Source organism: Jaculus jaculus, chromosome 8 (genome assembly GCF_020740685.1).
Source record: "Jaculus jaculus isolate mJacJac1 chromosome 8, mJacJac1.mat.Y.cur, whole genome shotgun sequence".
NCBI classification, from domain to species: Eukaryota; Metazoa; Chordata; class Mammalia; order Rodentia; family Dipodidae; genus Jaculus; species Jaculus jaculus.
The window spans coordinates 113,492,021-113,517,901 of NC_059109.1; the positions used below are offsets into that span (position 1 = coordinate 113,492,021).

Consider the following 25,881-nt stretch of genomic DNA (forward strand, 5'->3'; position numbering starts at 1 on the left):
TTTTTTTGTGGTAGGGTCTCACTCTAGCCCAAGCTGACCTGGAATTCACTATGTAGTCTCGGGGTGGCCTTGAACTCATGGTATCCTCATATCTCTGCCTCTCTAGTGCTGAGATTAAAGGCATGTGCCTCGATGCCTGGCTCTACTTTCACTTTTTCATTAGAGAACTTTCTCCTTTTAGATGGTAATGACATTGGGATGACTCAGAAGGCATCACAGTGCTGAGAAGAAGTGACAGAGGAGTGCTCAGCACTGCAATATCTCTACCACACCTCCCAAGGCTCAGTGTCCATTACAGAAGAGGTGGCGGAAAGAATGCAAGAGCCACAGGAAGAGTAGGACTCCTTACAACGTGCTCCTCCAGACACAAAATGGCCTGGATATCCATGACCTCACAGTGCCTGACACTATCTACACGAGACCATCATACTAGGAGGAAAAGATAATGACATCAAAATAAAAGAGAGAATGATTGAGAGGGGGAGGGGATATGATGGAAAGTGCAGTTTCAAAGGGGAAAGTGGGGGGAGGGAGGGAATTACCATGGGATATTGTTTACAATCATGGAAGTTGTTAACTATAAAAAGTTAAAAATAAAAAAAAATAAAGCCATATGCACAAAGTGAAAAAAAAAAAAGAACCTTTCTCAAACAAAACAAAACAAACAAGCAAACCAAGCTAGGAATATAGCTCAGTGGTAGAGAATTTGCCTAGCATATATGCAAAGCCCTGTGTTCAAAACCCCAGCACTGCCCTGATCCCCACCTCCCAAAAACAAAGAATAGCCTCATGCTAGGGGGAAAAAAAAGTATAAAAAGAAAAAAAAAGTTAAATGGAAATAATACCCACTGAGTTGCAGGCTTCACTATAGCAAGTGCCTAGTATAAAGCACGTCCTCAGTAACTATCAGCCTTTATGCTTAAGGAAAACTTCAGAGACTTCCTAGGTATATATTTTTTGTTTTGTTTTTCAAGGTAGAGTCTCACTCTAGCCTAGGCTGACCTGGAACTCACTCTCTAGTTCCAGGTTAGCCTCAAATTTACAGTAATCCTCCTACTGCCTCCTCAATGCTAGAATTAAAGGTACCACCATGCCTGGCAGATCTTGTTTTTTATTTACTTATTTATGTGTGCATGGGTGCACTGTAAAGGTCAGAGTTCTTATTCCACTTCTTCTGAAGCAGAGTCCTTGCTGCTGGAAACAATTCTGGCCCATGAGAAGTGTCATGTGGGTGCTAAGGAAACAAACCGACTGGACCAGGGAAGGCAGGTTTGGCAAGCAACTGTTTTTAACCACTGATCCATCTCCCAAGTTCCCTGCATATATCTAAGGTAGATTTTCAAGCCCTGACTAAAGTTTCAAATTAATGTGCTCTCCAAGCTTAGTCCTGTCATCTAAATCTTCAAAACTCTTGCCAGGTGTGGTGGCACACGCCTTTAATCCCAGCACTCAGGAGGCAGAGGAAGGAGGATCGCCATGAGTTTGAGGCCACCCTGAGACTGCATAGTGAATTCCAGGTCAGCCTGAGCTAGAGTGAAACCCTACCTTGAAAAACCAAACAAAAATAAAAACAAACAACAAAAAGAATTCTTCTTGTCCTAGAAGGTTTCACAGGCCTCTTCTCAGAATCTCTTGGCAGAATGCTTAGGAAGCTCAGGCTGTCCCTCCATACTGACACAATTAAAGTTAATCATAGAATCTTAGAGCCAGAAAATTCCAAAAGATAGAGTCCAGAAACCAAACTCCAAAGAATAATGAAGTGGAACTAGTCAGAAGCCAAAAACTGATCATCATCTTTCAGTAATACTACAACAGTTCCAGGTTTCCAAACTGAATAGGTAAGTCTTGGCCTTTTTCTATGCAACTCCCAACTTATTTTTCTTAAAAGACAAGACAAAAATAAACTGGAAAGGGCTTAGTGGTTAAGGCGCTTGCCTGCAAAGCCAAAGGACCAGGTTGATTCCCCAAGACCCACATAAGCCAGATGCACAAGGTGGAACACTTGTCTGGAGTTCGTTTGCAGTGGCTGGAGACCCTGGCACGACTTCTCTCTCTCTTCTAAATAAATAAATAAAAATAAAATATTAAGAAATTTTTCTTTGTTTTGTTTTTTCGAGGTAGGGTCTCACTCTAGCCCAGGTTAACCTGGAATTTACTATGGAGTCTTAGGATGGTCTCAAACTCACAGTGATCCTCCTACCTCTGCCTCCCCCAGTGCTGGGATTAAAGGCATGTGCCACCATGCCCAGCAAGAAAAATATTAATCTATATTTTATTTATTTATTTAAGGAAGAGAAAGAGGCATACAGAGAGAGAAAGAGAATGGGTGTGCCAGGGCCTCCAGCCACTGCAGATGAACTCCACATGCATGCACCCCTTGTGCATCTGGCTTACGTGGGTCTTGGGGAATCAAACCTGGGTCCTTTGGCTTTGCAGGCAAACACCTTAACTGGTAAGCCATCTCTCCAGCCCAACAAAAATATTTTTAAGAGCTGGGCATGGTGGCGCACACCTTTAATCCCAGCATTAAGGAGGCAGAGGTAGGAGGACTGCTGTGTATTTGAGGCCACATAGTGAGACTCCATAGTGAATTCCAGGTCAGCCTGAACTACAATGAAGCCCTACCTTGAAAAACCAAAATAAGTAAATAAACAAAAAAAATTATAAACAGATGTATGTGTGTGTGTGTGTGTGTATGTGTGTATATATATATATATATATATAAAACATATGTTTAAAAAATAAAAATAAGGGCTGGAGAGATGGCTTAGCAGTTAAGGCGCTTGCCTGCAAAGCTAGAGGACCTTGGTTCGATTCCCCAGGACCCATGTAAGCCAGATGCACAAGGTGGCGCAAGCGTCTGGAGTTTGTTTGCAGTGGATGGAGGTCCTGACATGCCCATTTCTCTCTCTTTCTCTGTTTCTCTCTCAAATAAGCTAAATAAAAATATTTAATAAATAAATAAATAAAAATAAACTGGAAAATTGAAAACATACATATATACAATGATTTTATCTAGAAGATTACTTACCATAAATACCAATTCAGCATAGTCAATTAGGAAATGGAAGAGGTATATTATCAACGGAGTCTGTAGGAAGAAAACAAACATGCAAAAAAACTTAAGTTAACCTTACTATGAATTACCAGTTTCCAATTGGGAATAGGGGCAAACTATTATTTAGAAGAAGAAAAAAAGAAATTCAAGGTTTTCTTTGTGCAATATTATCCTATATCAACTGGTCAGCTTACTGCTACAGCAAATGAACTCTAGATACATGTGCTACTTTGTGCATTTGACTTTACATGGGTACTGAGAAATCGAACCCAGGCCAGCAGCCTTTTCTACAAACAAGCACCTTTAACTGCTGAACTATCTCTCCAGACCCTCCTCCATGCAATTTTTGGTTTCTCTCTTTTCTTTTTTTTTTTTTTGGGGGGGGGAGCGAAGTTCAAAGTAGGGTCTCACTCTAACCCCGGCTGACCTGGAATTCCCTAAGTAGTGTCAGGTAAGCCCCAAACTCACAGCAATCCCCCTGCCTCTGCTTCTCAAGTGATGGGATTAAAGGTATGCACCACAACACCCGGCCCTTTTAGGGTTTTTTTGTTGTTACTTTTCAAGGTAGGCTTTCCCTCTACCCCAGGCTAACCTGGAATTCATTATGTAGTCTCAGGTTGGCCACAAACTCACAGTGACCCTCCTACCTCTGCTTCCCGATTGCTAGGACTAAAAGTTAGCACTGCCACATGTGGCTTCCCCTCCCCCCTTTTTTAAAGTATGTTACTTATTTATTTGAGAGAGAGAAAAAGAAAGAGGCAGAGAGAGAGAAAAAATGGGTGTACCAGGGCCTCCGGCCACTGCAAATGAACTCTAGATGCATGTGCCACTTATGCATCTGGTTTACCTGAGTTCTGAGGAATGGAAACTTTGTTGTTAGGCTTTGCAGACAAATGCCTTAACCACTAAGCCATCTCTCCAGCCCCCCCCCTTTTTTTTTTTTTTTTTTTTTTGGTTTTTCGAGGTAGGGTCTCACTCTGGTCCAGGCTGACCTGGAATTAACTCTGTAGTCTCAGGGTGGCCTTGAACTCATGGCGATCCTCCTACCTCTGCCTCCCGAGTGCTGGGATTAAAGGCGTGCGCCACCACACCCGGCCCCTTTTTGTTTTTTGAGACAATGTCTCACACAGCCCAGGCTGCCCTCAAACTGAATCTCTGAGGATGACTTTGGATACCAGATCTTCCTGCCTCCACCTCCCATATGCTCAGATTACAGGAGTATACCATCAAACCCACCAATTTTATTTACTGATTTTATTATTTGAGAAAGTGTTACCACCCTATTTCTAAGCCACCATCATCTTGTTTCACCTATTACATAATAGCTATTTTCCCTACTTCAGCTCTTATCCTAGACTTGAATTTCCCTCATGGTATCCAAAGCAATATTTATTATGTAAAACACAAGGATGATCATTTACCTCCTAATTTAAAAAAGTGTCCCATATTTTCACACTACAAACAAAATCAAAATTCCTACACATGTTTATAAACGGTCATGTACAGCAGGGTGTGGTGGTACATGCCTTTAATCCCAGCACTCGGGAGGCAAAGGTAGGAGGATCGCCACAAATTCAAGGCCACCCTGAGACTACATAGCAAATTCCAGGTCAGCCTGGATTAGAGCAAGACCCTACCTGGAAAAAAAAAATGTCATGTATAATGTAGCTCCTAACCTCTCAGAATTCATCTCTTTGTTTTTAATTCCTCTACATTATTCTTCTCTTTGTTCCTTCTGTCTTTGCCATTATGGCCATCTTTCTGCAACTCTCAACTGCAACACTCATTGTCAAAGCAGAGCCCTTGGATGGCCTGCTTGCTTCATTAGCTACCAGACTTTGGAACTTTTTTTTTTTTTGAGGTAGGGTCTTGCTCCAACCCAGGCAGACATGTAATTCACTATATACTTTTCCTCATACTGGCCTTGAACTCACAGTGATTCTCCTACCTCAGCCTCCTGAATGCTGGGATTAAAGGCATGTGTCACCATACCTAGCACAGAACTTATTTTTATTAGTTAAATAAGTTTTGGAGGGCTAAGAAACCAACATTGCTGTCACAGTTTTTGTGGGAAAGCAGATTTCAAAGGACCAGTTACAGGCCACTTAGCAGCCAACCTATTCATGGATTAGGAACTGTTTAAAACTTATCTACAATATAATCATTTCTACCTCTGGGCACGGTGGAACATGGGAGACAGAGGTATGAGAATAACTGTGAGTCCCAGGTCAGCCTGAGCTATAGTGACATCCTACCTCAAAAAAAAAGAGGGGGGCGCTAGAGAGATGGTTTAGCAGTTAAGGTGCTTATCTGCAAAGCCAAAGGACTCAGGTTTGATTTCCCAGGGACCATGTAACCCAGATTCACAAGGCGGTGCATATGTCTGGAATTCCTTTGAAGCAGCTATAGGCTATGGCGCACCCATTTTCTTTCTCTATCTGCCTCTCCCCATTCCCCACTCAAATAAATAAAACTAAACAAAAGAGAGAGATTTTAGGATAGGCTTGGTGGTACATGTCTTTAATTCCAATACTCAAGAGGCAGAGGTAGTCATGTGTGGTTGCACGCGCCTTTAATCCCAGCACTTGAGAGGCAGAGGCAGGAGGATCGCCATGAGTTCAAGGGCACCCTGAGAGTTCAATTCCCTAGAATCCACATAAACGTTGGTGGTGCATGTATCTGGAATTTGTTTGCAGTGGCTAGAGGCCCTGATACACCTATTCATCCATTCATTCTGTGTGTTTGTGTGTGTGTGTCTCCGTCAAACAAATAAATAAACTATTAAAAAAGAATATCTTAATCCAGATCATGTCTCTGAAGTTATAAAACATCCTTTCTACATACAGCATGTCTATAAAAGGTTTATTTTGGGCAGACATGGTAGAACACACCTTTAATCCCAGCTCTTGGGAGGCAGAGGTAGGAGGATGGCTGTGCATTTGAGGCTACCCTGCTACTATGTAGTAAATTCCAGGTCAGCCTGAGCTTGAGTGGCACCCTACCTCAGGGGGAAAAATAAATAAATAAATAAATAAAACAAGGACTGTTTCTAAAGATGATTTAAAAAAATGGGTGCTTTTCTCAAAGATAAATGTTTACCCAAAACAGAAGTTAGGCTTTGGTATCTGTGACTAGTACCAGAAAGGAAAACAGGAACACTTACTTCATGAAACACTGCTCCAGAATACGGAGACACTCCCAAATCCAACAGGGAAAGGCCTTCAACGACTGAAAAGAAATACAAGTTCACTCAGACTTCAGAGACATCAGCAAGTGGTCATAAACTGAAATGCCTGAGACTCCCAAGACTAAGTCAGGCTTTGGAGTTAATCTAATCCTTTACCTCATCCCCAGGAGAGACTTTAAATCTTGATATGAACATTTTCAAGGATTGTGAAGTCTCTTCCATACAAAGCAGTCTCTTCCATTGTGGGCACTGCTCATAATAAAGTAAGTTTTTAGGGAGATGGTTTAGCAGTTAAGGCATTTGCCTGCAAAGCCAAACAACCCAGGTTCAATTCCCCATGTAGGCCAGATGCACAAGATGGTGCATGTGTCTGGAGTTCATTTGCAGCGGCTGAATGCCCTGGCATGCCTATTCTGCCTCAAACTCAAAATCTTTCTGCTTCTGCCTCTTGAATGCTGGGATTACAGATATGCACCACCACATCTGATTTAGTATTTCTTCCTTCATGAGGTTATATGTAATTAATTGTCTTTTAATATTTATTTATTTATTTATTATTTATTTGATGCAGAGAAAGAGGCAGAGAAAGAATGGGCACACCAGGGCTTTCAGCCACTGTAAACTAACTCCAGATGCATACGCCTCCTTATGCATCTGGCTTATGTGGGTCCTGAAGAATCAAGCCTGGATCCTTTGGCTTTGCAGGCAAATGCCTTAACCTCTAAGCCATCTCTCCAGCCCCTAATTAATGTTTTAGGAATGGTTGGGATTTTGGGGGGTATTTTTGCTGTGCTGTAGAAGAAATTTAGGACCTCATAGATGCTAAATCACTGATCAATACCCCCAGACCTAAAACCTCTCATTATTTTTGTTTACTTTTTTTTTGTTTGTTTGTTTTTTGAGGTAGTGTTTCACTCTAGCCCAGGTTGACCTGGAATTCACTATGTAGTCTCAGGGTGGCCTCGAACTCATGGCGATCCTCCTATCTCTGCCTCCCAAGTGCTGGGATTAAAGGTGTGCGCTACCACACCCGGCTCTCTTTTGGTTTTTCGAGGTAGGGTCTTACTCTCACCCAAGCTGACCTGTAATTCACTGCATAGTCTCAGGCTGGCTTGGAACTCACAGCAATCTTTCTACCTCTGCCTCTGGAGTGCTGGGATTAAAGGTGTGTGCCACCACATGCAGCTTGTTTACTTTTCTTGAGAGTTGCACACTGTCATCCAGGCATACTGCCCACCCTGAGACTACATAGTGAATTCCAGGTCAGCCTGGACTACAGCGTGACCCTACCTCAAAAAACCAACAAACACAAAAAACTCAATGCAAAACTCCCATCAGTTTTTCAATTACTGAAATTACAGGCATCAGGCACCATGCCAGCTCAACTCTGGTAATTATTCAATGAAGCCTGAATTCTTAGTTGCTTTGGTGTACTTTTTGTATGGATAATAATAATAATAAAAGTACATCATCTAGTATTAAACGAATATTTCCTTTGAGTTTCTAATAGGAAGAAGTACAGACATTGTGTGTTTTAAAGCAGTGCTATTCCTATAACCCTAGTTGAGAGGACCTACAAAGCAGTATCATTCCCAGTAGCAACGAACACACTGAGTAGCTAGATCTTAGTGCCTTTTTAAAAGTTGTATTCGCACAAATGTGTGTTTTGAGTGTGCTAGGACAAATGAATGCTCACCTGGCCTTAGTGTGTGGTTGAGAAATTGAACCTGGACCAGCAGGCTTTACAAGCAAGAGCATTTAAGCACTGAGCCATCTCCCCAGCCCACTTGCTTTGAATCATTGTGGATGTAAGAGTGCATGTGCCACGGCACACAAGTGGAAGTCAGAGGACAATCTCTGGTATCAGTCATCACCTTCCACCTTGTTTTGTTTTTAAAAAATACTTATTTGGGGCTGGAGAAATGGCTTAGCGGTTAAGCGCTTGCCTGTGAAGCCTAAGGACCCCGGTTCGAGGCTCAATTCCCCAGGACCCACGTTAGCCAGATGCACAAGGGGGCACACGCATCTGGAGTTCGTTTGCAGTGGCTGGAAGCCCTGGCGTGCCCATTCTCTCTCTCTCTGTCTCTCTCTCCTCCTCCTCTCTGTCACTCTCAAATAAATAAATAAACAAACAAAATTTTAAAAAATACTTATTTGAAGCTGGGCATGGTGGTGCATGCCTTTAATCCCAGTACTCTGGAGGCAGAAGTAAGAGGATCACCATCTAAGGCCACCCTGACACTACATACTGAATTCTAGGTCAGCCTCAGCTAGAGTGAGACCTACTTTGAAAAAAACCATTTATTTCTTTACACAGAGAAAATGGGCACATTAGGGTTCTTGCTGCTGCAAATGAATTCCAGACACATGTGCTACTTTGTGCATCTGGATTTATATGGGTACTGAGGCACTGAACCTTTGCCAGAAGTCTGTGCAAGCAAGTGCCTTTAACAGCTAAGCCATCTTCCCAATGCATTATTTTGAGAAAGTCTCTTGTTTACCACGGTGTTCACCAGACTAGCTGGCTCTTGAGCTTCTGGGAATCCTTTTATCTCTACCTCCAGTCCTGTGTATGTGGTGTGTGTAATGCGTGGGTATGGGCATGTGAAGACCAGAAAGCAACCTCTCAGTGTTGGTCCTTGTCTTTCACCTCATTTAAGGCAGGGTCTCTCATTATTGTTTGCCACTGCACTTGCCAGACTAACTGGCCCGTGAGCTTCGAGATTCTTCTTACTCTGCCTCTCACTGTCACAGACATGTTGATGTTACAGATGGATAAGACACTTGGCTCTGGATATGTGGGTCCTAGGGATCTGAACTTAGAGCCAGAAACACCTTTATCAACTAAGCCCTCTCTAGGCTGTTTTTTCTTTTACATGTATAGTGTTTGTGGGGTATGGAGGTGTGTGCAATGCACATGTATGCGCAGATGCACTCACAAGGGCAGAGGCTAGAGGGCAGCATCAGTGTCCTTCCTCTATTACTGACCTGTGCATTTCATTAAGTCAGAGTCTGTGAACATGGAGCTGTGGTTATCATGAGCCCCAGTGATTTTCCAGATTCTACTTCCCACAAAACTAGAGTTACAGACATGTGTGGCCATGCCCAGCAGTTTAAATGGGTCCTGGCCAAGGTTCATTTCCCCAGTACCCACATAATGCCAGATGTGCCAAGTAACGTGTCTGGAGTTCATTTGCAGCAGCAAGAGCCCTGGTGTGTCCATTCTCTGTGTCTGTCTCTCCCACAAATAATGTTTTTGCAAGGTAGGGTCTCACTCTTGTCCAAGCTGACCTGGAATTAACTATGTAGTCTCAGGGTGGCTTCAAACTCATGGTGATCCTCCTACCTCTACCTCCCAAGTGCTGGGATTAAAGGTGTGCGCCATCCCATCCAGCATAAATAAATCCTTTAAAATCTTTTCCTACCTTTGAATTCTTATGTATTAGAAAGAGAGAGAGAGAATGGGCACACCAGGGCCTCTAGCCCTCACGGTCCCCAGCAGAAGTCTAGATAGAATGTATCCCATAGAGTGGTCCTAGATTCAAATAGTGAGTGCAGACTGGGGCTCATGCTGGTGAAACCCTGCACAGAACTCCACAGGATGTTCAGAACCCACCAGGATATACCCCATTCTAGTTGTCAATGGGTGGTCAAGGAGAGTCCCCAGAGGCAGGGATGACATGGCTGTGACTTGCTCAGCAGATCTTAGTTTGTTAGAAGGCTGAAACAGACTCACCTGCTATGGTGGTTTGACTCAGGTGTCCCCCATAAACTTAGGTGTTCTGAATGCTAGGTTCCCAGCTGATGGAGATTTGGGAACTAATACCTCTTGGAGGCAGTGTATTGTTGGGGGTGGGCTTATGGGTTTTATAGCCAATTTCCCCTTGTCAGTGTTTGACACTCTCCTGTTGCTATTGCCCACCTTATGTTGGCCATCTGCTCATGCCATCATTTTCCCTGTCATCATGGAGCTTCCCCTCGAGTCTATAAGCCAAAATAAACCCTTTTTGCCCAAAAGCTGCTCTTAGGTGATTTCTGTCAGCAATATGGACCTGACTGCAACAGTAAAATTGGTAGCAAGAATGGGGTTGCTGCTAGACACCTGACTGTGTGACTTTGGCCTTTTGGAACTGATTTTCAAGAGGAATGTGGCAGGATTTGAAACCTTGGCCTAAGATATGCCTTTGCAGTGCTGTAAGTACAGCTCGAGGGATTATTCTGGTCAGAGTTGAAAGACATGAATGCAGTAAGAACTATGGACTGTGAGGTTTGGCTTATGAGGGTGGAGAAAAAGTTTTTTGCCTGGAGTAGGCTAGAAGCAGTTTGTGTGAGAGGCTTACTGTTATGCCCGTGTCCTGAGAATTTGTGCAGAGTTGCACTGTGTAGAAATAGTATGAGCAGTGGGATATGACACAGAAAGAAACCATTAGGGCAAAACTGCTGCCTGTTCAGCTGCAATTGAGAGATTACAACCATTGACATTGGGCCAGCTGACGTGCATTGGGACAATAGAAAGAATGCAGTCTTTTGAAGGGGCCAGAATGCTGAAGGACTATCTTGTTCTTCAAAGTCTGTTTTATTCCCCCTGGATTAACAAATTGGCACCCTACCTGGTATTGTGGAGTATAAGAAATGCAGGAAAGAGAGGGTCATTGAGTTTACAATGCAGTCTTATGTTTTGGAAATGGTCATAGGCAGTGTGAAGTAGGTTTGCTGGATGCCTGCATGGAGACCTGATAGAGCCATGAGGATGGACCATGGGTTGCAGTGGAGACCCAATGGAGATGCCAGGACCATGAGATGACTGCCAAGGAAAGCTGACAGCCCCAGCCCCAGATGAAGTTTTCCAGGACTGTGAGTAACCTAGCTGGAGGAGCAGAACTGGAATGCCAGAGACTTGTTGCTAGTTAGAATAAATGGACTTAAAGACTTGTCATTGACTAGAATTGCTGGATTTGTAGCTACAGAGTCTGATGTTTGCCATGGTTTAAATCTTGTATTGGCTGAGTATTTCTTTGCTATGCTCAGTGCATTCTTTTGCAGAATGAATGTTTATTCTGTGCCATTATGGGTTTTCAGGGAATTTTTGGTATTATGGTTCAGTTAAAAGATCTCAGACGGGGCTGGAGAGATGGCTTAGCAATTAAGCGCTTGCCTGTGAAGCCTAAGGATCCCGGTTCAAGGCTTGATTCCCCAGGACCCACGTTAGCCAGATGCACAAGGGGGCGCATGCGTCTGGAGTTCATTTCAGTGGCTGGAAGCCCTGGCGTGCCCATTCTCTCTATATCTGTCTCTCTCTTTCCCTCTTTCTCTGTCACTCTCAAATAAACAAATAAAAATGAACAAAAATATTAAAAAAACAATCTCAGACTATGGGGACATTAAAAGTTGGACTTAATGCATTGCATTTTATATCATGGATGTTTATCAGTTTATGGGGGCCAGGAGTGGAATGTGGTGGTTTGATTCAGGTGTCCCCCATAAACTTAGGTGTTCTGAATACTAGGTTCCCAGCTGATGGAGATTTGGGAATTAATGCATCTTGGAGGCAGTGTATTGTTGGGGGTGGATTATGGGTATTATAGCCAGTTTTACCTTGCCAGTGTTTGGCACACTCTCCTGTTGCTATTGTCTACCTTCTGTTGGCAGGGGGTGATGTCCACCCTCTGCTCATGCCATCATTTTCCCCTACCATCATGGAGCTTCCCCTCAAGTCTGTAAGCCAAAATAAATCCTTTTTTCCCAAAAGCTGCTCTTGGTTGGGCGATTTCTGCCAGCAATACAAGCCTAACTGCAACACCTGCTCAGTCCTAAAGTGCAAATACCAACCACCTAGAGGCTACACGGACAGCACAATGGTTAGAGACCCTTGCTAATGACTGTGTCTAATGACTGTGTTTGTCTGATACTTTCTAGTTTGCTTTGGGTTTTAGAGGAAGTAAGATGTTTTACCCACAGACACCTTAGGGTTTTCAAGATAGGGTCTTGTTCTAGCCCAGGATGACCTGAAATAATTCATTATGTAGTCTCAAACTGGCCTTGAACTCATAGCAATCCCCAACTTTTACCTCCTGAGTGCTGAGATTAAAGGCATGTGCCACCATGCCCAGCTAGTATGGCTTTTTTTTTTTTTTTCGAGAAAAGAAAAATCATTTGGATAGACCGTCACGGGGCACTTCTGGATGGGCTCTGGAAAGGCTCTTTAGGCCCCCTGCACATTCTGTTTCCACCTGGCGGAGCTGCTGCTTTTAAGTCCCCCCCCCCTTTTTTTTGTTTTTTGAGGCAGTGTCTCACTCTGGTCCAGGATGACCTATAATTAACTATGTAGTCTCAGGGTGGCCTCAAACTCATGGCGATCCTCCTACCTCTGCCTCCCGAGTGCTAGGACTAAAGGTGTGCCACCACCACACCTGGCTCTCATTCCCCCCCCCCTTTTTTTTTTTGGCTTCGCCAGCCTCTGCACCTTCTGGAAAACCCAAATGCCCAGGGTATTCTTGGTCAGGAAGCGGCGGTGAGCCCTTCAGTAGTACAGAGGGGAAAGGTGTATTATTCAATGTCCAGCTCCTGGGCTTGTCTTCCCAAAGACTTCCAAGTTGATTACACACAGGTTCTTGAGTATCTTTCTCCTCTGATTGATGCTCATCAGCAGATGGCGTTTGTGGGCTTTATCCTTCAAATGCTTCTGCATGTGTTCTTCATAACTGTGAATCTTGACGGTCAAGGCAACAACTCCAGCCTCCAGGGATCTGGTGTCTTCCGCGATTGCCACAATCCTGTCCATTCAACGTTCCTGCTTAGCTTTTAGCTTTTTCTGGTTGGCCATTTCCAAAGACAAGATTCTTTTCACACCATTATCACCTTCTCCATTCCAGGGATGTTCAGCAGTCTTTGACGGGTGGTGGGTCATCATCTTGCTTGGTTTCTACATGGTATATCCACGAGCTGCCCGCAGAAGACTCAGAGGCTGCAGGCTGCATTGGGCCAAAAGAAGCCTGGTGCTCACTCTGTCTGGTAGTTCAAAGACTGTGGCCTGGGCTTGAATTGAGCCCAGCACCCACCACATAGTCCTCAGCATGATGAGTTCTGCTAGTTTTGGGCCCATACCCCAGCCACTCAACCTTTTCTTTTCTTTCTTTCTTTTTTTGTTTTTGTTTTTGTTTTTCAAGGTAGGGTCTCACTCTAGCTCAGGCTGACCTGGAATTCACTCCGTAGTCTCAGGGTGGCCTCAAACTCACAACAATCCTCCTGCCTCTGCCTCCCTAGTGCTAGGATTAAAGGCTTGCCCCACCACACCCAGCTTTTCTTAACATTGTCAACCCAACAGATTTGAATAGGGAATGCTTGCATTCTGTTTACTCCTGAGGTGTTTTTGGTAGTAGTGCTTCAGGCTGAAGCATTCTTAGAAGCTAAATGGGTAAATGTGTGGCTAAGACGTGCCCTGAGCACAGCTCCAAAAAAGATCACTCATAGAGCCTTGACAGGCAAAGAACTACTAGGTGATTCTAGATTGTAAGGCATTTTGGGGCCCATCAGTTAAGAATCTAAATCCACAGACCCTGAGAAGTGGACAATGCAAGGTGCAACCCAAAAAGACCTTTTGAGCCTCTGTTCCCTGGCTACAGGAACAGGTATAGAGCACGTAAAGACATTTTTCCATACAGGTGCTGAGGGCCTGCTAGTGACATCTAGATACAGTAGTTTAACCTTCTACTTAGGATACCAATACTAATTTAAATCTGGGGGCTGGAGAGATGGCTTAGCAGTTAAGCGCTTGCCTATGAAGCCTAAGGACCCTGATTCAAGGCTCAGTTCCCCAGGTCCCACATTAGCCAGATGCACAAGGGGGCGCACGCGTCTGGAGTTCATTTGCAGTGCCTGGAAGCCCTGGTGTGCCCATTCTCTCCCTCTCTTTCTCTCTTTCTCTATCTGCCTCTTTCTCTCTCTGTCTGTTGCTCTCAAATAAATAAATAAATAAATAAAATAAATCTGTAGACCATAATTTTTTTTTTTTTTTGAGGTAGGGTTTTGCTCTAACCCAGGCTGACCTGGAATTCACTCTGTATTCTCAGAGTGGTCTCAAACTCACAGTGATCCTCCAAGCTCAACCTCCCAAGTGCTGGGATTAAAGGAGTGTGCCACTATGCCTGGCTTGGCCATAAACTTGTCTCGGTTCCCACTGTTAGGGATTTAAATCTGTAGACCCCAAGATCCCAAGTATGATCTTGAAAGTTCCTTATGTGTAAGCTCTCTGTACTCTAAAATGCTATGCCACCTCAGCATTCTTGGTTGCCATAGAAATGCATATACCCTAGCTGGAGGTATGACCTTGAAGCCCATGAGCTGCAGAGATGGTTTAGTGGTCAAGGCACTTCTCTGTGAAGCCTGAGGACCCAGATTCCGCCAACACCATGTAAGCCAGATGCATAAGGTGACGCATACTTCTGGAGTTTGTCTGCAGTGGCTAGAGGTCCTGATGTGCCCATTCTATCTGCCTATCTCTCTCTCTCTCATCTCAAATAAATAAATAACTTTGAAGCCCCCAGAAGTGGGACTTGCTTTTCTAACTAAATAAAAGCGCACACAAGAGCCAGGCATGGTGGCACACAACTTTAATCCCAGCACTCAGGAGGCAGAGGTAGGAGGATCCCTGTAAGTTTGAGGCCACCCTAAGACTACATAGTAAATTCCAGGTCAGCCTGAGAGCTAGAGTGAAACCCTACCTCAAAAAACCAAAAAAAAAAAAAAAAGTGCACACAAGGATACTGAGACAGTGTATCAGTCTCAACATATATATATTTTTTAATTTAAGAGAGAGAAAGAAGCAGACAGAGAGTGCATATGGACATGCCAGGGCTTGCTATCACTGCAAACAAACTCCAGACATGTGTGCCACTTTGTGCATCTGAATTTATGTGGGTACTGGGGTATCAAACATAAGTTGTCAGGCTTTGCAAACAGGTGCCTTTAATCACTGAGCCATCAGTCAAGGTACATATTGAGATTTTTGGCTATTTTTTTTACTTTTCCAACTTTACTGTAATGTAAGTTATACTAACAAACTACCATATGCTGTTTAAAATTCATGGTGAGGAGCTGGACAGATGACCTAGCAGTTGAGGTGCTTGCCTGCAAATCCTAAGGACCCAGGTTCGACTCCCCAGGACCCATGTAAGCCAGATATATACAGTGGCAAAAGCTTCTGGAGTTTACTTGCAGTGGCTACAGGCCCCAGGTGTGCTTATTATATCTGCATCTCTCTCTCAAATTAATTAATTAATCAGTGATAAGCAGGTTTCTGAAAAGGGTTGGATCCCCACCCCATCCCCATCTCAGAGACCCCAATCAAATTTATACCATGTGTCCTCTAGACCTTGTTTTGAGGCAAAATGGCCACTTGCCTCTGTGACAAGGGAAAGGAGAATGACAGCAGCATATAGTTTGGTTTTCTCTATTTTCTCCCTTGTCTTAGATTACTAAAGCTTTGTTAGAATATAATTCTCAGGCCAGACATGGTGGCGCACACCTTTAATCCCAGTACTCAGAAGGCAAAGGTAGGAGGATTGCTGTGAGTTCAAGGTTACCCTGAGACTACATAGTGAATTCAAGGTCAGCCTGAGTAAGACTGTACCTCAAAAAATAAAAAACAAAAAGAATGCAGTTCTCAGGGCTGGAGATGGCTCAGCAGTTGAGGTGCTTGCTTGCAAAGCTTAACAACCTGGGTTCAATTCCCCAATTCCCACATAAAGCCAGATGCACAAAGTGGCAGTTGTATCTGGAGTTCACTTGCAGTAGCTAGAGTAGCATGCCCATTCTCTTCCTCCCCCCAACCCACCAGGACCCACATAAGATGGCACATGTGTCTGAAGTTCATTTGCAGTGGCTGAAGGTCCTGGCACACCCATTCTCTATCTGCCTTTTTCTTGCTCTCCTCTCTCAAATAAGTAAATCTTTTTTTTCTTTTTTGAGGTAGGGTCTCACTCTGGCCCAGGCTGACCTGGAATTCACTATGTAGGTGGCCTCAAACTCACAGTGGTCCTCCTACCTCTGCCTCCCAAGTTGCTGGAATTAAAGGTGTTTGCCATCACGCCCAGCAAATAAATCTTTAAAAAAAAAAAAAAAAAAAACTTTTTAGAGGCTGGAGAGATGGCTTAGCTGTTAAGGCATTTGCCAGCAAAGCCAAAGGACCCAGGTTTGATTCCCAAGTACTTACATAAAGCCAGATGCACAAGGTGGCACACGCATCTGAAGTGAGATTTCAGTGGCTAGAAGCCCTGGCATCCACTTTTTCTCTCTTTCTCTTAACTTTTTTGGTTTATTAAGGTAGGGTCTCACTCTAGCTCAGGCTGACCTAGAATTCACAATGTAATCACAGGGTGGCCTTGAACTCATGGCGATCCTCCTACCTCTGTCTCCTGAGTGCTGGGATCAAAGGGGTGCACCATCAGGCCCGGCTAAAAAAAGGTTTTTAAAAATACACACACACACAAAAAGTGGTATCCAATCCAAAATCCAGTAGCTAATTTGCAGGAAATACAGAAATATTAAACTGCACCATGAATATATAATCAGGAAAACCCAAACTCTATAGGTCAAATGGTCTGGATTCTTCAACAGATAAATACTAGGGAGAAAGAAAAAAAGGGGGGGGTGACTCTAGAGATTAAGATCGACTTAATACGTTTTTGAACCAGTGCGGTGGCTCACATCTGCAATACCAGCACTTGGGAGGCTAAGATCTCACTGTGAGTTCCAGGTTTGCCCGGAACTCTTCTTTTTTCCAATCTCCTTTTTCCAAACCCTACCCCTTCAAGTGTCAGCTCAAATCCTCTATTCTGGAAAACAAGGAGGCAGTTGACTCAGGGTCAGAACACAAAAGAAATTCTTAATAACTACTTGTCTCTTCCCCAGCCTGTGGCTTCTTCAACCCAACTTTCTGTGTCCCTTAGGCGCAAACATAAAATAACGTTTAATGACAAAACACACAGAAGCGGTAGGGAAGTTTTTTTCACTGTAAGACCTACAATGGGCATGATGAAGTACATATGCACTTTCCTTGCTGGGAAGGGGCTCCCCATCCTCTCCATGCACACACACTAGCTGCCACCCCAAGGAACCGTGCCAGCAACCCAGCTCCAACAAACTCCCACGCTCCAGGACTCCCCACCACACACAGCACAGCGCACCTCCATTGCAATTCCTCCCCGGGACACGCCCCCTCGGGTACCCACTCCTGTGGTGGTCAGGACTCCGGGGCTCACACTTCCTCCCCACCCACCCATCCTCCGCACCGCGGCTCCGCCCTCAGCTCTGCCGGGACCCCGTAGGCGGGTCAAGTTGCTCGGCCCCTCGCGCCACTGGCCACCGCCTCCGCCTCCCATTCACAGAGGCCGGGACGGAGCGGGCCGGGCCTGACGTCCTCCTGGAGCCTGCGGCCTCACCTCTCTTCCAAGAGTTCAATGGGGACACCACCTCCACCCGCTCGGAAATGAATTCGGCCAGACTGGAACGAAACAAAGCCGCCCGCACGGTCACGGCCACCACAAGCACCAGGGCCAAGGGAGCCGCCATGATAACTGAGGCGGCCGCGCAGGCGGGGAGGGAAAAGGCAATGCGGAAGAACCTCACGGCATGCGAGCCACACTCTGTAGTACCTTCGGCGATCGAGCAGAGAGGCTGCGGTAGGAGCCCGCGTGCCCAGAGACTACTACTCCCAGGAAGCCTTGCGACTCGACGGGCGGGGCGACGGAAAGCGGCGAGTGTCAAACTTGTAGCCAAAGGGTTGGGCAGCGCGTCCTCTGATTACCAGGAAAAACGAGAGGACTGGTTAGTTTTCTGGAATGGTAAACGAGACTTAAACATTCGGGTGTAAACTTTTAGTATTAAAATGTTAATCTAACGTGCTTTCAAAGAGTTCTAAGTGTGTACTCTTATTTATGTTACCATTGTTTTTTAAATACCAACTGTCAGGTACTATATTGGGTTCTGACGATATACTTTGGAGTGATTTATTATCTCTGTGACCTTCAAGCTACTTAACCTTTCTGTACTACAGAGTCCTCATCTGAAAAATGTATTGGCTGTTGACGACTGAGGAGTATTCAGAAATATTGCCAATCGCTTTTAGACACCATTATTGAAGATGAAGTAATTATACAAACTTCCAATTAAATAGTTTATATTTAAAAAAAGAAATCTAAAGACTCATCACTCCTAATTGTTTTACTACATTTTTTTTTTTGTTTGTTTTATCCGTGTAGTTGAGGTTTTTACCACTGCTTTACCGGTAGGGCAAATACTATGCAATGATTTGTTCTTTTCTCAAATCAGATTGGTAGCCAGAAATACCTCCAGCCGGGAGTGTTTACATCAGAGAAATCAGCCAACACAACAGATCAGGGACTCGAGATATGGAGAGCCTATTGATATGCATTAACAGCATACCATTACATTAGTTAATGTCTGAAAAGTGCTATGGTAAGTGCTTAAAGATTAGCTTAAAGATAATTATACAAATTTTAGATATGTGAAGAAAATGAAATAGAGCACATCAATAGGATAACTATGATTCGTAACAATGAGTATTTCAAAATAGGTTGTACAGGATTTTGAGTGTCCCCAACCCAAAAAGTCTAAAGTCATACATGCCAGTTAATCTGATCTGATCATTACTCATAGTGTGAATGTGTATGTGCACATACTCTAGCCTTGAGCTGTTATACCCAGCCCTCTCCTTTTTATTCATTTGTTTTCTTCTTATTATTTTTTTTCTTTGAGACAGGGTATCCTAGGCTGGCCTCACATTCACTAAATAGTGGAGAATGACCTTGGACTTCCTTCCAGTCCTCCTGTCTCCACCTCCTAAGTACTGAGATTACAGTTTATGCAGTGCTGGGAATCAAACTCAAGGCTCTTATAGAAAAGCACTGTACCAATTGAGTTACCTTCTCAGCACACACTCCCAACCCTCTTTTTAATTTAATTTAATTTTATTTTATTAATCTGAGAGAGAGAAAAAGGCAGAGAGAGAGAGAATGGGCATGCCAGGGCCTTCAGCCACTGCAAATGATCTCTAGACATATGTGCCACCTTTTGCATCTGACTTCCATGGGTCCTGGGGAACCGAACTTGGGTCCTTTGGCTTTGCAGCAAGTGCCTTAACCACTAAGTCATGTCTCCAGCCCCCTGACACCGGTTTTTGTGGGTTTTTGTTTTGTTTTGTTTCGGTTTGGTTTTTCAAGCAGGCTGACCTGGAATTCACTATGTAGTCTTAGGGTGGCCTCAAACTCATGGCAATCCTCCTACCTGTGCTTCACTAGTGCTGGGATCAAAGGTGTGCACCACCATGCCCAGCTATTCTTTTTGAGTCAGCATCTTGCTATGAGGTCCTGAGTGGCCTGGTACTATGTAGTGTAGGTTGACCTAGAAGTAGCATCAATTCTCGTGTCTCACCCTCTCTAATGCTGGGAATATAGTCATATACCAACATACCCAACTTTTTTTTTTTTAATTTGAGAGTGACAGACAGAGAAAGCGGCAGAGAGAGAGAGAGAATGGATGCATCAGGGCCTCCAGCCATTGCAAACGAACTCCAGATGCATGTGTCACCTTGTTCATCTGGCTTACGTGGGTACTAGAGAATGGAGCCTCAAACCAGGATCCTTAGGCTTCACAGGCAAGCTCTTAACTGCTAAGCCATCTTTCCAGCCCTTTGTTTGAGGTAGAATCTCGCTTTAGCCCAGGCTAACCTGGAATTCACTCTGTAGTCTCAGAGTAGCCTCAAACTCACGGTGATCAATCCTTTACCTCAGCCTCCAGCTACTTTTAAATTTTATTTATTTGTTTATTTATTTATTTGTAAGCAGAGGGAGAGAGAATGGGCATGCCAGGGCCACTTGGCACAAATGAACTCCAGATGCATGTACCACTTTGTGCATCTGGCTTAATGTGGGTACTGAGACTCAAACTTGAGTCATTAGGCTTTGCAGGTGTTGCAGTAGGTTTGCATTGCTGGTAGAAATCACCCAACCAAGAGCATCCTGTGGGAAAAAATAGGGTTATTTTGGCATATAGGCTCAAGGGGGAAGCTCCATGATGGCAGGGAAAATGATGACATGAGCAGAGCAGAGGGTGGACATCACCCTCTGGCCAACATAAAGTGGACCATATTAACAGGAGAATGTGCCAAATACTGGAATGAGGAAACTGGCTATGACACCCATAAGCCTGCCCCCAACAATATACCACCTCCAGGAGGCTTTAACTCCCAAATCTCCATCAGATGGGAACCTAGCATTCAGAACACCTAAGTTTATGGGGGGACACCTGAATCAAACCACTATACATTCCGCCCCTGGCCCCCATAAACTGATAACCATACATGATGTAAAATGCAATGCATTCAGCCGTCTTAAAAGTCCCCAAAGTGGGCTGGAGAGATGGCTTAGTGGTTAAGCGCTTGCCTGTGAAGCCTAAGGACCCTGGTTCTAGGCTCGATTCCCCAGGACCCACATTAGCCAGATAAGGTGCGCACGCATATGGAGTTTGTTTGCAGTGGCTGAAGGCCCTGGCACGCCCATTCTCTCTTTCTCTCTCTCTCTCTCTCTGCCTCTTTCTCTCTGTGTCGCTCTCAAATAAATAAAAATAAAACAAAAAAATTTTTAAAAAGTCCCCAAAGTTTTTATCAATTCCAATGATGTTCATACATCCCCATAATCCAAGATCGTTTAACTGAGCCACAATACAAAAAATAACTTCAAAAAAACCATAATGGCACAGAATAAATGCAAATAATAAATAAATAAATAAATAAATAAATAAATAAATAAATAAATAAATGCAAAAGATGGCATTGGGCATAGCAAAGAAATTTTCAACCAATATAAGATTTAAAACAATCAGGGCAAACATCATACTCTATAACTTCAAGTCCAACAACTCTAGCCAGTGACAAATCTTCAAGTTTGATAATTCTAACCAGCATAAGTCCCTGGCATTCCAATTCCATCCCCTCCAGTCCTGGAAAACTTCATCGGGGCCGGCAGCTTTCCTTAGCAGCCATCTCATGGTCCCTGCATCTCTACTGGGTCTTCACTACAATCCACAGTTCATTTCATGGCTCTATTGGGGCTCCAAGCAGGCATCCAGCAAACCTGCTTCACACTGCCCATGGCCATTTCCAAGACTGTGTTGCAAACTCAAGGACCCTCTCTTTCCTGCATTTTTTAATTTTTTTTTTATTTTTATTTTTTAGGTATAGTCTTTCTCTAGTTCAAGCTGATCTGGAATTCACTATGTAGTCTCAGGGTGGCCTCGAACTCATGGCGATCCTCCTACCTCTGCCTCCCAAGTGCTGCAATTAAAGGCATGTACCACCACTCTTGGCCTTCTTTCCTGCATTTCTTATAAACCACAGTACCAGGTAGGGTGCCAATTTGTTAATCCAGGGGGGAATAAAGCCGACTTTGAAGAACAGAACACTTCTTGAGCACTCAGGCCCCTCCAAAAGAGTCTACATTCTTCATGTTGCCCCAGTGCAGGTCAGCTAGCCCAACCTGAAAGGTTGTAATTTGCAGGTGAATGGGCAGCAATTTAGGCCCAAAGGTTTCATTTTTTTTTTTTTTTCCCTATACCATATCCCTCTGCTCACACTGGTTCATTTCTATGCAAAGCAATGCTGAAGAACTTCTCAGGACCCAGGCAGAACAGCAAGCTTCCCACACAAACTGCTAGCCCAGTCCAGGCACAGCTCTTTTTCACCTTCATAAGCCAAACCTCACAGTCCATAGTTCTTACTGCATTCAGGTCTTTCAACTCTGACCAGAATAGTCCATCAAGCTGTACTTACAGCACTGCAAGGCATCTCTTGGGCCAAGGTTTCAAACCCTTCCACATTCCTCTTGAAAATCAGCTCCAAAAGGCCAAAGCGAGATACAGTCATATGTCTAGCAATAACCCCACTCCTGATACCCTGTTCCTGTTGCAGTAGGTTTGCATTGCTGGTAGAAATCACCCAACCTAAAGCAGCTTGTGGGGAAAAAAAAAAAAAAAAAAAAAAAGTGTTTTATTTTGGCCTAGCGGCTGGAGGGGGAAGCTCCATGATGGCAGGCAAAAAAGTGACATGAGCAGAGGGTGGATATTACCCCCTAGCAAACATAAGGTGGACCATAGCAACAGGAGAGTATGCCAAATACTGGCATGAAGAAACTGGCTACAATACCCATAAGCCCTCCCCCAACAATACACCACCTCCAGGAGACTTTAACTCTCAAATCTCCATCACTTTATGCATCTAGATTTATGTGGATACTGGGGAAACAAGTCCAGGTTGTTAGACTTTGTAGGCAAGCATCATAACTACTGAGTATCTGTCCAGCCCATACCTCCCAACTACTTTCTTTCTTTCTTTTTGTTTTTGTTTTTGTTTTTTGAGATACAGTCTCACTCTAGCTCAGGCTGACTGGGAATTCACTATGTAGTCTCAGGCTGGCTTCAAACTCATGGAAATCCTCCTACATCTGCCTACAAAGTGCTGGAATTAAAGGCAAGGGCCATTACTCCCAGCTCCCAGCTGCTTTTTCTTTTGAGACAGTCTTTCTGCCCAGGCTAACCTTGAATTTGCTCTATAGTCTAGACAGGTCTTGAATTTGCAGTTCTCCTACTTCACTCTCCCTACTTCCTGGGATTACAGATATGTGCCACCAGGTCCAGCAATAATACAGTTGCTCTTCAAAATAATGAAAACGTTATAAAATTTTTTTCTAGTCCTGATTATACTAGTCTGAGAAAATACTAAAAACCACTGAACTAAGCCTTAAATAAGTAGATGTATGGTATGCATATTATATCTCAATATATTTTTTAAAAAATACTATCAGGGCTGGAGAGAGGCTTGGCAATTAAGATGTTTACCTGACAAGCCAAGTGACCCAGGTTCATTTCCCCAGGACCCACATAAGCCAGATGCACAAGGTGTCACATACATCTGGAGTTTGTTTGCAATGGTTAGAGGTCCTGGCACAGTCATTCTCTCTCTCTCTTTCTCTTAAATTTTAAAAATATAAAATAAAAATAGTATTAGGTCTGAAAAGATTGCTTAGCAGTTAAGGCAGGTTGCCTGAAAAGCCAAAGAACCCAGGTTCAATTCTCCAGATAAGCCAGATGCACAAGGTGGCACATGCATCTGGAGTTTGTTTGCAATGGCTAGAGGCCCTGACATGCCCCTTCTCTCTCTATCTCCCTTGCTGTTTCTCCACTTCGTTCTCTCTCTCAAATAAATGAAAATAAAATATTTTTAAAGTAAATAAATTCAGTTACCTTTAATATATGTGTGTATATATATATATGGTATCAGAGGGGTTAGAGAAATGACTCAGCGGTTAAAGGGCTTGCAAAGTCTAATGACCTGGGTTCAATTCCCCAGCACCCATGTAAAGCCAGATCACAAAGTAACACATGTATCTGGAGTTCATTTGCAGCAGCTGAAAGCCCCAGCTTGCCCATTCTCTCTCTGTCTGTCTCTTGTCTCTCTGTTTCTTTCTGCTTGTAAATAAAAAATATTGTATATAAAAACATATATATAGGGCTGGAGAGATGGCTTAGTGGTTAAGCGCTCGCCTGTGAAGCCTAAGGACCCCAGTTCGAGGCTCGGTTCCCCAGGTCCCACGTTAGCCAGATGCACAAGGGGGCGCACGCGTCTGGAGTTCGTTTGCAGAGGCTGGAAGCCCTGGCGCGCCCATTCTCTCTCTCTCTCCCTCTATCTGTCTTTCTCTCTGTCTCTGTCACTCTCAAATAAATAAATAAAATATTTAAAAAAAACATATATATATATTATCAGAATCATGTGGAAGAATGCAGATTTTAATATTTTTACTTATTTACGAAAGAGAAAGAGTATGGACATGCCAGGGCCTCTTGCTACTGCAAGCAATATCCAGACACATGAACCACTTTGTGCATCTGGCTTTACAGGGGTATTGAGGAATTGAACCCAGGCTATCAGGCTTTGTAAACAAGCACTTTCAACCACTAAGCCATCTCTCCATCCCTGAGAATGCAGTAATTTATTATTTATTTATTTATTTATTTATTTATTTATTTATTTGAAAGAGAGAGAAAGAGAATGGGCATGCCAGACACTTCAGCCACTGCAAATGAACTCTAGATGCATGTGCCACCTTGTGCATCTGGCTTACATAGGTCCTAGGGAATCGAACCTAGGTCCTTTGGCTTTGCAGGCAAATGTCATAACTGCTAAGCCATGTCTCCAGCCCAAAAATGCATTTTAAAAACTACTTAATTAATTTATTTATTTAACAGGGAGGGAGAGAGAGAGGAAGAAGCAGATAGAGAGAGAGCATGGACTTGCCATGGTTTCTAGCCATTGCAAATGAACTCCAGACACATGTGCCACCTTATGCATCTGGCTTACATGGGTCCTGGGGAATTGAACCTAGGTCCTTGGGCTTCACAGGTAAACACATTAGTGCTAAGACATCTCTCTAACCCCCAAAGATGCATTTTTAATATTCTCAGCAACCTGCATTCTTATCTCTCTGATGATGATGATTCAGAAGTCATATCTTGAAAAACATAATCCTGAAAGGCATTGGTATCCAGTAGCTACTGCAACAAAAAGACAAAAGTAGTAAGAAGTTGGCAGGTATTGAGCGCTTACAATGTGCTATGAACTATGTTGAGTGTTTTATATGTGCATGCATTCTTACAAGTACAATCATCTCCTCACTTCCATGTGAGGAAACTGAGGCACGAAGATTATTAGTCATTAACCTACAGTTATATGGCGAGAGGCTATGTGAACTCCAAAACTTGTGTCTAAGTTGCTCTAAGAGAATGAAAGGAATTTGGTTGGGGTTGAGTTGGGATGGGTTCTTTTGTTGTTGCTGAAGAGGAAGGGTAGATGATAACAAGGAAGAGGTAAGCAAGGTGGTTTCTCTCCTGAGAAACCAAAACTCCCACATGACATATGAGTCACCTTAGAGAGGAAGAAATTAAGACTCTCAAATAATAAGTAAACATCTTTAAGTCACACCTACCTGGGTTATTTTTTCCATTGTCATTTTTTGTTGTTGTTGTTTTAGCTTTGGCTGACCTGCAACTCACTTGTATAGTCCAAGCTAGGCTTGAACTCATGGTGATCCTCTTACCTCAGCCCCCAAGTGTTGAAATGACAAGCGTGAGCCACATGCCTGATTTCCCTTTACCATTTATTGAGCACCTATCACAAGCAGCCACCTGTGATTAGCACAGTGGAGATACAGTCTAAACAATACATTTTATAGATTTCAAAGAGCAAACTGACTCTGACCATCTTTTTAAAAAAATATTTTATTTATTTTTATTTACTTGAAAGAGAGAAAGAGACAGAAAGAGAGAGAATGGGCACACCAGGCCTCCAGCCACTGCAAATGAACTCCAGATGCATGGGCCACCTTGTGCATCTGGTTTATGTGGGTCCTGAGGAATCAAACCTGGGTCCTTTAGCTTTGCAGGCAAGCACTTTAACTGATAAGCCATCCTCCAACTGATTCTAACGATCTTTAACATAAAGTAAATTAGTTAGATTGCCAGTAGGGAGCTCGCAGTACTAAAGGAGATTCAGGATAGTCAGCACACAGGT

The 25,881-nt window shown here is 43.6% G+C and overlaps 1 protein-coding gene and 1 pseudogene across 1 annotated transcript in view; both read right to left on the reverse strand.

The window, feature by feature from the left end:
* Positions 1-17,853, reverse strand: part of Pigu (phosphatidylinositol glycan anchor biosynthesis class U) — a 100,171-nt gene extending 82,318 nt beyond the window's left edge. Inside the window, exons 1-3 of the mRNA XM_045156587.1 lie at positions 17,684-17,853; positions 6,222-6,286; positions 3,032-3,091 (exon numbers count right to left, since the gene is read on the reverse strand). Coding sequence (XP_045012522.1) covers positions 3,032-3,091; positions 6,222-6,286; positions 17,684-17,813 — 255 coding nt within the window. The 5' untranslated portion in view covers positions 17,814-17,853. The remainder of the gene's footprint in view (positions 1-3,031; positions 3,092-6,221; positions 6,287-17,683) is intronic.
* On the reverse strand, positions 10,694-13,347 carry LOC123462758 (annotated as a pseudogene).
* Positions 17,854-25,881: the final 8,028 nt, after the last annotated feature.